This window comes from Gopherus flavomarginatus, chromosome 1, assembly GCF_025201925.1.
Source record: "Gopherus flavomarginatus isolate rGopFla2 chromosome 1, rGopFla2.mat.asm, whole genome shotgun sequence".
Classification (NCBI taxonomy): domain Eukaryota; kingdom Metazoa; phylum Chordata; order Testudines; family Testudinidae; genus Gopherus; species Gopherus flavomarginatus.
In genome coordinates, this window is record NC_066617.1 from 45049463 (window position 1) to 45061730 (window position 12268).

General features: G+C 39.6%; 1 protein-coding gene across 1 annotated transcript; it reads right to left on the minus strand.

Moving 5' to 3' along the window:
- Positions 1-3300: 3300 nt before the first annotated feature.
- On the minus strand, positions 3301-11616 carry LMOD2 (leiomodin 2). Its single transcript, XM_050936232.1, has 3 exons — positions 11168-11616; positions 4567-5937; positions 3301-3696 (listed from the first exon to the last, which is right to left on the minus strand). Exons 1-3 carry the CDS (start codon positions 11438-11440, stop codon positions 3670-3672), a joined length of 1671 nt encoding a protein of 556 aa, XP_050792189.1. The 5' UTR covers positions 11441-11616; the 3' UTR covers positions 3301-3669.
- Between the last annotated feature and the right edge of the window lie 652 nt (positions 11617-12268).

The window sequence follows — 12268 nt, forward strand, 5'->3', positions numbered from 1 at the left end:
TAGAAATGGAAAAGATCCATTAGTTTACGTTGTCTATCTTCCCTGCCAGTGTACGAGTATTGTTCACAACATAGTATTATATGCTTAGTCCATTCTGATTTATTTAACTCAACCAGCAACCTGTGTCTTTCACCTCCTGCCTAAGAAGGATAGACTATATCTCAAGAATATGCATCCGACGAAGTTGGTATTCACCCACGAAAGCTCATGCTCCAATATGTCTGTTAGTCTATAATGTGCCACAAGACTCTTTGCTGCTTTTACAGATCCAGACTAACACGGCTACCCTTCTGATATCTTAAGAATATTTCCAGAACTTTAGCTTACATTTATTTTTTCAGTTTCAGCTGATTCTGTTTGCTTGGGACAACATGAACAATCGTTTTGTGTTTATATCCTTCCAATACATATAAAGAGGTAGAACAGATATTATTTAATGTTGAAACAAAATAAACATATTTAGTTCTTTGTTTTCCTCACAAACTCACACCCCTTTGAACTTAATGTCTGACTAACTTTCTCTGAGTTCCCGCCAAATTATCATAGTGTTTCTGATAGCTGAAGTGCTCAGAACTGTAACTAATATTCTAGATTGTTGACTAGACTGGGAGACTCACCCTTGCTGCATTGAGAGGGGTTTTCCACTATGTTGTCTGTGATGCAACACCTCTGTTGCATTTATCCCAAAATCTTGTTGGTTCTCAACAAATCATGCTGAAAATTCACACCCAGCTGAAAGTTCAGCCCTTATAACCTGGTGGTCTTTTTCTGCTTGATTGCTGGCCTTGCTTTCTTGGTTTTCCCACTCCACTGAATCTCTGTTTGGGATTATTCCTCTTCTCCCCTCACCCCAGGTGTATTAGCTTGCATTTGTATGAGATAGTTGTTTCCAGTGTATATTTCAAACATTTTTTCCTCTTTGTATTATTCTCTGTTCTCCCTGGGGTTCCCAACACCTCTTAATTCAATACCAGCTGCCACTTCACCAGTTATGTCACTCCTTTTCATTTTTATGTAAATGGCTAGGTCACTTCAAAGCCGTTTTCATAATGGGAATAAGCCCCATTTCCCTAACTTTTTGGCATAATTTAGGTTCCTATTACCTGTTATCTTTGCTGCCCTACACTGCACCTTTTCTGAGGCTCTAATATGTTTTCTTTGACATGTGGCATGGTGATCAGCACTGTGCACAGTATTCTACATGGAGTCTGTCTAACATTTGCTTTACAACATAAGATCACTTAAGAACATAAGAATGGCCATACTGGGTCAGACCAAAGGTCCATCTAGCCCTGTCATAAACAGATAGTTAAGGGTTAATGTCTCTTTTACCTGTAAAGGGTTAACAAACAGGGAACCAAACACCTGACCAGAGGACCAATCAGGAAACAAGATACTTTCAAATCTCGGTGGAGGGAAGCCTTTGTTTGTGTTTTTTGGGTTTGGCTTTGTTCTCTCTGGGTCCTGGAAGGGACTAGATGTGCAACCAGGTTTCTTGCCAATCTCCCTGCTACAGTCTCTTATATATTCAGAATAGTAAGAAAGGTGGTTATAGTCTTTTGATTGTTTTCTGTATTTGCAAATGTGTATTTGGCTGGAAGTATTTTAATTGTATTTCTGCTGGAGGAGGCTTTTTCTCCAGTTTCTATAAGCTGACAGACCCTGTAACTTTTACCATCTAAATTGTAGAGATAACTTGTTTTTTTTCTTTTTATTTATTTTTAGGGTCTGTCAGCTTATAGAAACTGGAGAAAAAGCCTCCTCCAGCAGAAATACAATTTAAAATACTTCCAGCCAAATACACATTTGCAAATACAGAAAACAATCAAAAGACTATAATCACCTTTCTTACTAAATACTCACTATTCTGAATATATAAGAGACTGTAGCAGGGAGATTAGCAAGAAACCTGTTTGCACATCTAGTCCCTTCCAGGATCCAGAAAGAACAAAGCCAAACCCAAAAAACACTGAGATTTGAAAGTATCTTGTTTCCTGATTGGTCCTCTGGTCAGGTGTTTGGTTCCCTGTTTGTTAACCCTTTACAGGTAAAAGAGATATTAACCCTTAACTATCTGTTTATGACAAGTCCAGTATCTGTCTACCGACAATGGCCAATGCCAGGTGCCCCAGAGGGAGTGAACCTAACAGGCAATGATCAAGTGATCTTTCTCTGCCATCCATCTCCATCCTCTGACAAACAGAGGCTAAGAACACCATTCCTTACCCATCCTGGCTAATAGCCATTTATGGACTTAACCACCATGAATTTATCCAGCTCTCTTTTAAACGCTGTTATAGTCCTAGCCTTCACAACCTCTTCAGGTAAGGAATTCCACAAATTGACTGTGCGCTGCATGAAGAAGAACTTCCTTTTATTTGTTTTAAACCTGCTGCTTATTAATTTCATTTGGTGGCCCCTAGTTCTTGTGTTATGGGAATAAGTAAATAACTTTTCCTTATCCACTTTCTCCACATCACTCATGATTTTATATACCTCTATCATATCCCCCCTTAGTCTCCTCTTTTCCAAGGTGAAGAGACCTAGCCTCTTTAATTTTTCCTCATATGGGACCCTCTCCAAACCCCTAATCATTTTAGTTGTCCTTTTCTGAACCTTTTCTAGTGCCTGTATATCTTTTTTGATGTGAGGAGACCACATCTGTACACAGTATTCAAGATGTGGGCGTACCATGGATTTATATAAGGGCAATAAGATATTCTCAGTCTTATTCTCTATCCCCTTTTTAATGATTCTTAATGTCCCGTTTGCTTTTTTGACCGCCTCTGCACACTGCTTGAACATCTTCAGAGAACTGTCCATGATGACTCCAAGATCTTTTTCCTGACTCATTGTAGCTAAATTAGCCCCCATCATATTGTATGTATAGTTGGGGTTATTTTTTCCAATGTGCATTACTTTACATTTATCCACATTAAATTTCATTTGCCATTTTGTTGCCCAATCACTTATTTTATTATATATTAGATTTCCATTGATATTTTAAATAAGAATCTTGTTTGCCTTTTTTAATGGCTCCTATGCTCTTGACTAAGAGATTCAATGCATTATTTAATCAATCTAACTATGTCTGGATTTTCAAAGGTGCTGAGCACCTGCACATCCTACTGAAGTCAACGGATGCTGTGTGTGCTAAGTGATTCTGAAAAAAATCAAAAAGAAGACCTCTAGGCATTTATACCAACCTCTTCACCCCAATAACTGGATGTTTAACCAATGACACGTCTGTACATAAACACCTGCCCCATTTGTAATCACAGAAACCCGAGACTAAAATCATTTTGGTTGCTTAAAAACTTCAAACCACATTTATTGTAAATTCATGAAAAAAGAAAAAAAAACACAGATCACTAAACAATTACATCTCAATGTAAAGAACATGTCCAGTGATGTGCAATCACTCAGATATTGAAAAGAATATCTAAATAAACTGCTATTTCTCCAATAGAAATCTCATTAAATAAAAAAAGATGTTTATTTTCATATTTACAGATTACAAGGCTTATGCATTCTTAAAGCGTTGGTTAATGTTTAATAGGTCTATCTCTTTGGAAGCAGCTCACAATATAGTCTATTTACCATCATTGAATAACTCAGTAACCTTCCCTTGACCACTGTAGAGCTTTGGTTCTTCTATATTGCATGCTTTCATCGAAGAGCTTCTGGAACTTCCACCTACAAGATAGTGGGAGAGTTTCTCATTACATTTACAATACTGGCTGGAAAAGCAGCAGCAGTGTAGTCTGTCCCGATATGTATATTGTGCTTAAATAATATGATAGTGATTTACATGCGTTTCTAAGGTGCCTGATGTCATAGTACATGGATGCCATTAAACATATTTAGAAGTACATTCATTCACTCTGTGAAGAAGACTAGGGTACATTTACATTGGAGCTGGAGGTGTAATTTCTCTCTCAGGAAGACATACCCATGCTAACTTTCATTGAACTAGCACACTAAAAATAGCAGAGTAGCTATGGCTGCATGGGTGGCAGGAGCCAACACAAGTACAATCCCATCTGAAACCCTAGGTACATACTCGGGACAGCTAGCCAATCCCACTGCCCATGCAGCCATTCCCATCCCTTCCTCCATAGTGTAATGCTATTTTAAGAGGTGTCAGATTGAAGTCTTATTTCTTTGAGCAAGAAATCAAGCCCATTTCACAACTTAATTCTGAAGAGAGGACTTTGCTGAAAAAGACTAGTTTAACTGGGAGGTGGCAAAATTTCACCTCTGGCTCATTACTTGCTATACTCACTTCTACAGCAACTTTCTACTGACAATCTCAAGCCCTAAGAAGTCTGAACGTGGGTTCTGTCAGCGCCCTGGATTCCATCAAAACTAAGGTCAAATTAAAATGGAAAGCATAGTCATGAAAGCAAGTTCAAATGTAAAACTGCTCCCAAATATGTACTTATGCTGATATTTATCAAAGTGTAATCTTGTATTAAATATCTGTGCTTTAAAATTCATGATGCATGTTTTGGATTATGCCATATTTGAGCCATAATCAGTTATTTAACTGTGGTCCTTACTTACCTGCTTTAACTGTTTTATGCTGCTTCCCCGAATTGCTTCCATAAGGCTATCATGAAGAGACATTTGTGGGGTGGAGGGTCGGGTAGAGGGTCGCGATCCTTCTTCTGATTTCTTGTCTGAGACTGATCTTAAGGAATTTTTAATTTCTTTCAATATGCTATTCTCATGCTTTTTGGTTTTTTTTCCTTTTTTCTTTTTGTGTCCATTTTGTAAGGCATTCTTGGAGCTCTCCTGTTGTTTGATGACTTCAGCTATATTCCTTGTTGGCGCCTTTTTCTCTGGAACAACGGGTGGAGGTGGGGGAGGTGGTGGGGGAGGGGGAGGAGGAGGTGAAGGCGGAGCTGGAGGCTGGATTTTGACAGGCTGAGCTTTCTTAGGGAGTTTTGGAGAGGACCAAGGTGAGCTCTTAGGCGATGCGTAAGGTGAAGACCCAGGAGTTCCTTTCTGCAAGGCTTTGGTCTTTGGATTGATTGCTCCATCACAACCAGACTCTTGCTGTTTTTGCTCCTGCATACGTTTTTGCCTTTGTTTATCCATGTTTCTTGTGAGGATACTTGTCATGCTCATTCTTGGTCCAGCAAGCTCAAAGTGGTACCCTAGCTTCACCAGCGTGGTATTGTCTTTCAACAGTTTAGCTATGTCCATTTCAACCTGACTGCCCATGATATGCCGTTGGTTGTGGAATCGTAGTTCTGTTAAAACCTTGTTATGCTGCAAAGCTCTCATAATGGCCAATATCCCTTTGCCTGTGATAAAATTTGAATCAATGTTCAGACTCGTTATATACTGATTCACTTTTAACATCCCAGCAATAGCAATTGCCGCACTATCATCAGCATGAGTATTGGCTAGACTGAACATCTTAACCACTGTGTTGTTCTTGAGGGCTTGAGCAAAATGTGTCAGCATCTGTATGGTGATGTTTTCAATGTTATTTAAGTTGACTTCAGTGGTGTCAGGGTCATTGTTCCTAACTTTTTCCAAAGCATCATCAATAACGGTTGGGTTTCCACAAGGGTGGATGGCACCCATTTTAAAGCTCATGTCTTCTGTGTCTTTGCCACCATCGCCATTCATGACATTTTCGTTTTCCTTCTGGATGTTGCATTTCTTGCGTTTCGAGTGGTCAGAACTCCTGTCACTTTCACAAGTCACAGTCCTTTCACAAATTGCAGCATTTTCCTTTTGTTCTGAGTCATCTTCATCACTTTCTTCTCCTTCTTCTTCTTCTACTTCTTCTTTTCCTTCTGCTTTCTCTTTTTCTTCTTCCTCCTCCTCTTCAGTGTATGCCTCCTCGGAAATTTCACTGTTAGTTCCTGTGAAATATTCTTCCTCAGTATCTTCTGAATTGTCATCTTCTTGCTTTGAATCCTGAACAGGAATGTAGGTGTCGGTATTACACATGATAGCAAAAATATTAAGCTTTACTTTGATTTTCCCCAACAGCAATTATACTTAAACTATATGAAATTAATGTTAAAGGTTTAAAATAAACTGACAGAAGCATGGAAATTTAAGAGAACTGAAAAAAATCTCATTTGATTTAATATTCTTTTTTTTTAATTTCCTCCCCTTTCTCTAGAGGCCAGATCCTTGGCATCAATTGGCTTAGTCTACTGAAGTCAAAGGAGCTATGCTGATCTACACCAGTGGAAGATCTGGCCCATGACACTGCAACATAGATATACATAAAATTACCCATTAGTTGATATATTCACAATGGAATGTCAGATGGATTTGCCCTATCTGAATTTCCATGCTTATGTGGATTTCACTCAGACAGACTTATAGTATGATGACAGGTTTCAGAGTAGCAGCTGTGTTAGTCTGTATCCGCAAAAAGAACAGGAGTGCTTGTGGCACCTTAGAAACTAACACATTTATCTGAGCATAAGCTTTTGTAAGCTAAAGCCCACTTCATTGGATGCATGTAGTGGAAAATAAAGTAAAAAGATATAGATACACACACAGAAAATGTGAAACAATGGGTGTTAGCATACACACTATACGGACAATGATCAGTTAAGGTGAGCTATTATCAGTAGGAGAGAAACAGAACTGTTTGTAATGGTAATGAAAATGGCCCATTTCCAGCAATTGACAAGGAGATGTGAGGAACTGTAGGGGGGGGGGTAAAATAAGCATGAGGAAATAGTTTTACTTTGTGTAATGGGCCATCCACTCCCAGTCTTTATTCAAGCCTAATTTGATGATGTCCAATTTGCAAATTAATTCCTATTCAGCAGTCTCTTGTTAGTCTGCTTTTGAAGTTTTGTTGTTGTAATATTGTGACTTTTAGGACTGTAATCCAGTGACCAGGGAGATCTACTGGCATATCTACCAATGTGATATATGCCATAATGTACCAGCAATGCCCCTCTGCTATGTACATTGGCCAAACCAGACAGTCTCTACTTCAAATAATAAATGGACACACACACATATATATATATCTATCTTCCTACTTATTTTCCACTACATGCATCCGAGGAAGTGGGCTGTAGACCCATTTTGTGCTCATATAAATTTGTTAGTCTCTAAGGTGCCAGAAGTACTCCTGTTCTTTTTATAGTACTATGTTTTTCAGAGTGGCTACAACCCATCAGCTACATTTTTTACATGCAAAATGACATGCTCCTGTTTAATGACATGGAGTTTAGGTATCCAAATTATTGCATGTCCCAAAACTCAGACTTCCCTGCACAAATGCTATATATGCATTCAAATCAGTTAAATGGCTGCCTAATTTCACACACAAATACCATTTTCACATGAAAATTCGAGCAAAAAAAAAAGTGAATTACAATAGCTGTCCACCCAAGATTCTGGATGGACAATTTTGGGCGTGCACACTTAGAGGCTGTTTGAAAATATGCTCCATAACGTTATGCTAGCATCACTTTAATACTTTAATAAGTTCAAAGTTGCGATGGGATGGACATGCCAAATTCAGACCTACATACAAACTGTCCTGAAGTTCAGTGGTATTCCCAGAATTTGGGCTAGTTGTCGAGTGCACAGGGCCAGCTCCATGCCTATGCACCACTAAGGTCTCATTTCAACTCCATTTTGACAGCTTAAGAGGCAATGAAGTGCTGCAAAGGCTTGTGCTGGTCCTTGGCATACAATTGACCTTAAATCCCACGATCTCACAAGCTCTACTCTAATAAATCCATATAAATAATCTAATAAATCCTATAAATCCATAATATTGAATTTTTAGTAAAATTCTGGGTGAAAAACATAGGCTCTGCATGTGCTGCTTTATTAAGTTGAATACGTTAATCCTTATAAAATATCTCATAAGGATTGGGTCCATGCAACATACTTACAGAGATGCTGGTTTTGACTTTGACAGGAGTCATGCAAAAAAGTTACTAATATGGCAACGCCCCAACCATCAGTGTTTAAATCCCCACAAAACTGCTAATTCAATTTAAACGAAGTGTGGTTAATGATGTGTATATATATCCCTGCAGTATTGACACCTTCTGGGCCGGCTTTAGGCCTATTCCATCAATTTCCCCAAATTGGGCCCCGCGCCCAGTGAGAATCCCTTCCCTGGCTAGAGGCACCTTTTTAATTTTTACTCTCCCGGCGGCGCTCTGGGTCTTCGGCGGCACTTCGGCAGCGGGTCCTTCAGTGCCGCCGAAGACCTGGAGTGAGTGAAGGACCCACCGCCGAAATGCCTCCAAAGACTCGGAACACCACCCGGTGAGTACAAGCCCCACATTTTTTTTTGTTTGTTTGTTTTTTTAGTCATCCCTGCTGGGGCCCTGTCAAAACTGTTCGAATTGGGCCCTGCACTTCCTAAAGCCAGCCCTGGACACCTTGCATGCTATCTCATAGTCTTGAGCAGATTTCTGTGGCAGGACACATACTAAACAGGGTTATCATCATTATCATGCTTACAGAAGCTTGACTATTGAGGTACAAAAGGCATCAGGGTAACAAACCATTTGCCCAATCTTACAAATGCTCTGTGTGATTCATTGGGAGCTCAAAACATGTAGAATTTGCAGGATTAAGCTGATCCTAAAATGAACTCTGTGCAGGCAGGTCCCTGACCAACCCTCCCACCCCCCAAAATCCATTGACTTCAATGCCACTGCCTCAATAGAGCTCATTACAGGATCAGGACCTATATCTATAATTTCAGTACAGATAAGTTTAAAAGTTGAGAATATGCCTGCTGCACAGAACATCCCCTTTGATTCCTACACATATATCTATCTAGACATTGATAGCACACTCTTCAGCATGGTCTCTGAGCACCTATTCATGACCTGAACTTTGTAATGTAGTAATTGTGACTGATTGGTAATATTCTACAGTGACTTTAGAAGATTAGTGTAAAAAAAAAAAAAAAACCTTGCCAGAATTGTGTTTGAAGTGGGGAGGGATTCAATTCTCTTTCATATTATATCCATCCTTCAATTTCATAACCAGCTGTTAGCATTAGCAGTAAGTTTAAAATTGCTACTTCTCTCTTTAAATTCTTCAGTGGCTTGCTCTCCGTCATCTTGATCAGATTATATCCCAGTGCACACTTGCTACATACACCTAGGATGAAATCCTCACCTCACTGAAATCAATGAAAGTTTTGTTGTTACCTTCAGTGTGGGGAAGATTTCACCCGCAGATTCTGCTGACATCAGATGACAGTGTGTTGACATTTATGGATACATTTTGTAGCTCTTTCACCTCCATAGCAAAGAGTGTGGGTTTTACTGACACATTACAGCCTAGGCTCATATCAAATGCTAACTCAATATTGCCATTTGGGATGAAGGTTGCTGCCAAGTCAGAAACCATGCCTTATGGACAAGACACCAAAACTAGGACTTCTCTGGCCATTTCTTATTCCTTTCTGGATGTAAGTTAAAGATGCAGTCGAAAAAAGTAAGTGGCTAACTCTGCTGTCCTGTCCAGATGTCCATATCTCAGCAAAATAGGTTCTGATGTCTGAGGCTATGGGAGCTAGTGCTTAGTGTATAATGGTGGTTGTAGTTGCCTACACAGACATTACAACCAGTATAACAGACACTATATGCAGTCAAATCCTGTGCCTGGTTAGTCTTCCCTGATTGTAAGATAACAGTATATTCATTATGCAAAGATGGTCCAACTCATCCCTGGTGTAAACCCTTTGTAGTCTGTAGATCCAGAGTGTTAACATCTTTAACAATAACTGACTTATGTGTCCCATTCTGCCACCCTGAGGGCATGTCTCCTTGCAAAAAAAGATTCTTAACTTAGGTCAGCTAACTCTCACAAGCTAAGTCAGGTAAAATAGCAGTGAAGACACACAGTGACTTGGCTTTTAACTCAAGTTAGCAGTTTGAGTTCAAATCCATTTTGCTCTCTAGGCTTTAACTTGAGCTGCTCACCCAAATTAAAAGGCAAGTTGCTGTGTCTTCAATTCTACTTTAACCCAAGTTAGTTAGCATGGATTAGCTAACCTGCGTTAAGAATACACCTTTTCTATTTTGCAGTGTAGACACACCCTTAATCCGGAAATCAATGAGACTACTTGCCGAACAGCATACTACTCCCTGTGAGCAAGTGTGGCAGAGTCAGATCCTTAATCACCAGAGCTCAGTATGGAACTTTAGCTGCAAAATCATTGGCATTCACACAGCTAAAACTCCATGCTGTGCTTTGAAAGTTATAGTGCAGGTGTTAAAAAAAAAAAGTTGCCTTTTATAGTGCTTAATCCTGAGAACAGTTACTGCAAAGTACTGGGTAGCATCAACCCACACTGAAGTCAATGAAAATCGAGGGTGCTGAGTATCTCACAGAATCAAGCCCTTAATTATTATTACTGAGTTATACTGCTCTCAGCAACCAACATCTATTGTTACTATTTATATAGAGCTCCCTGGGACAGATTGCATGATGAGTACTCTATTAATATGTTGATTGACTGAATACCAACTCCGGGCCTCTATGATTACAAATTCCTACAGCTGCGTTCTGATAAGACAGCACACAGTGTGCCATTGAAATCATCAGATATTGGGCCAGATTCTCAGCTGGTGTAAATCAGCATAATTCCATTGACCACAATGGAGCTATGCTGAGTTACACCACACAAAAATCTGGGTTCTGCTGCACTTTTTTGCCCAGCCTCTCCTCTGCTAAAAATTCAGAATTCTCTTCCTGTTGATCATTCTTTCAGTCTATTGCTCCTCAAAAAGCAATACTGATTATTTATTTCCCAAGAGGAAAAAGCAGTCTACTAGTCTTCCCCCTCTCTTCCCCCCGCAAAAGGTAACTTACCTAACAACTTATGTGGCTGGCTAGAAGCACACAGCAATTTGTGCCTAATTTTGTAAAATCACTTTAATCATTGCTATATTATGACTTATTTTAACCACTAATGCCAATTCCTTTTCCAGGATTTTTTTTTCCCAAAAGAGCTTTTAAGGCACTGCAAGACCCAAAACAAAAATCCCCTTTGCCAATTTACAGCGCTCTAGCAAAAGATTGTCACTGGGGCTTTTCTTTATAATGTTGTAGTAGATCAGAAGAAAATAAAGGTAAGTGATGGAAGGTCATTGAATATTTCCAGGGCACAGTGAATGCTCTGAAATCCTACCTTTTCACATGTCCCCAACCTTTCTTTTTCTAGGAGTTTTCTGGTCTCTCTTTCCCAATAGGCCATCAACGCTTCCCTGCTGAAAGTTCCTGTAGGAGTTTTCTCTGTTAGATTCTTTTGTCTTTGCCCCACTGGAAGGTTACGGTCGGGCTCAATATCTTCAAGCTCCCTCTCCAGCTCCTTTAGCTCCTCGTCAGTCAGAGAAGCAAGGAGTTCATCTTCATCAATGGATTCGTATTTACTAAGCTCTCTTCTGTAGCCAAAGGTAGACATGGTCCCGTTTGGTCAGGCCGATAGAAAGTTGAAATAATTAGGCATTCAAGAAAGCTGAATCAAGTAGGCTGTATCGCTTTTGGTCGGCAACTGTTTCCCTGACTAGCTGAGGCACCCTTTTAAGAGTCGTCATGGGAGTTACGACAATGCATGAAGGGATGAAAGCATGCTCTGTTTTAAGCATCAGACGTCAGCTAGACATTTGAACAGATAGATTGTCACATCACTAGTGTTTGCAGGTCCCTTAAACAGGGGGATTATTGACACACTGACCATTACCATATTTAGTGTAGCCTGAGAGCAGGAGAAAGTATTAACCCATGTACTTAGCAGGGCAGAGGGGAATGGCAGGAAATAAATCAAGCAGCATAATTACACTGACTTTATTCTCAAGCAACAATGGGAAGGGAACAATGAAAATGCACTTTAATTCTGAGTTGCTAGTGAGGGTGGGGAATTAAACAACTGCCCAGCTGTTAAGGGAAGTTCCACTCATTTTCACGGTTATTTGAGGGACCTATAATGTTATCAAGCCAAGACTTTGTGAAGACTTCGTAATCAGCAGTAATGTAATGTGAAACCAAGTAAGTCACCATTCCAGAGTTTATGGAAAGCACCACCCCGGGTGTCGTATATAGCTCCTAACTGACCATACAAGTGGGCTATTGATTTTTATTTCAATTTTGAAAAATGATCTGAGGGAGAATTAGATTGACAAGTTTATTTGAAGTCAATAGGATTTATTTAAAATTAAGGATTACAATGAGCCACTCATGTTAATTGGATTTCACAAGGCCTTAGTGTGGAACTGGGCCCTAAAGTCCACAA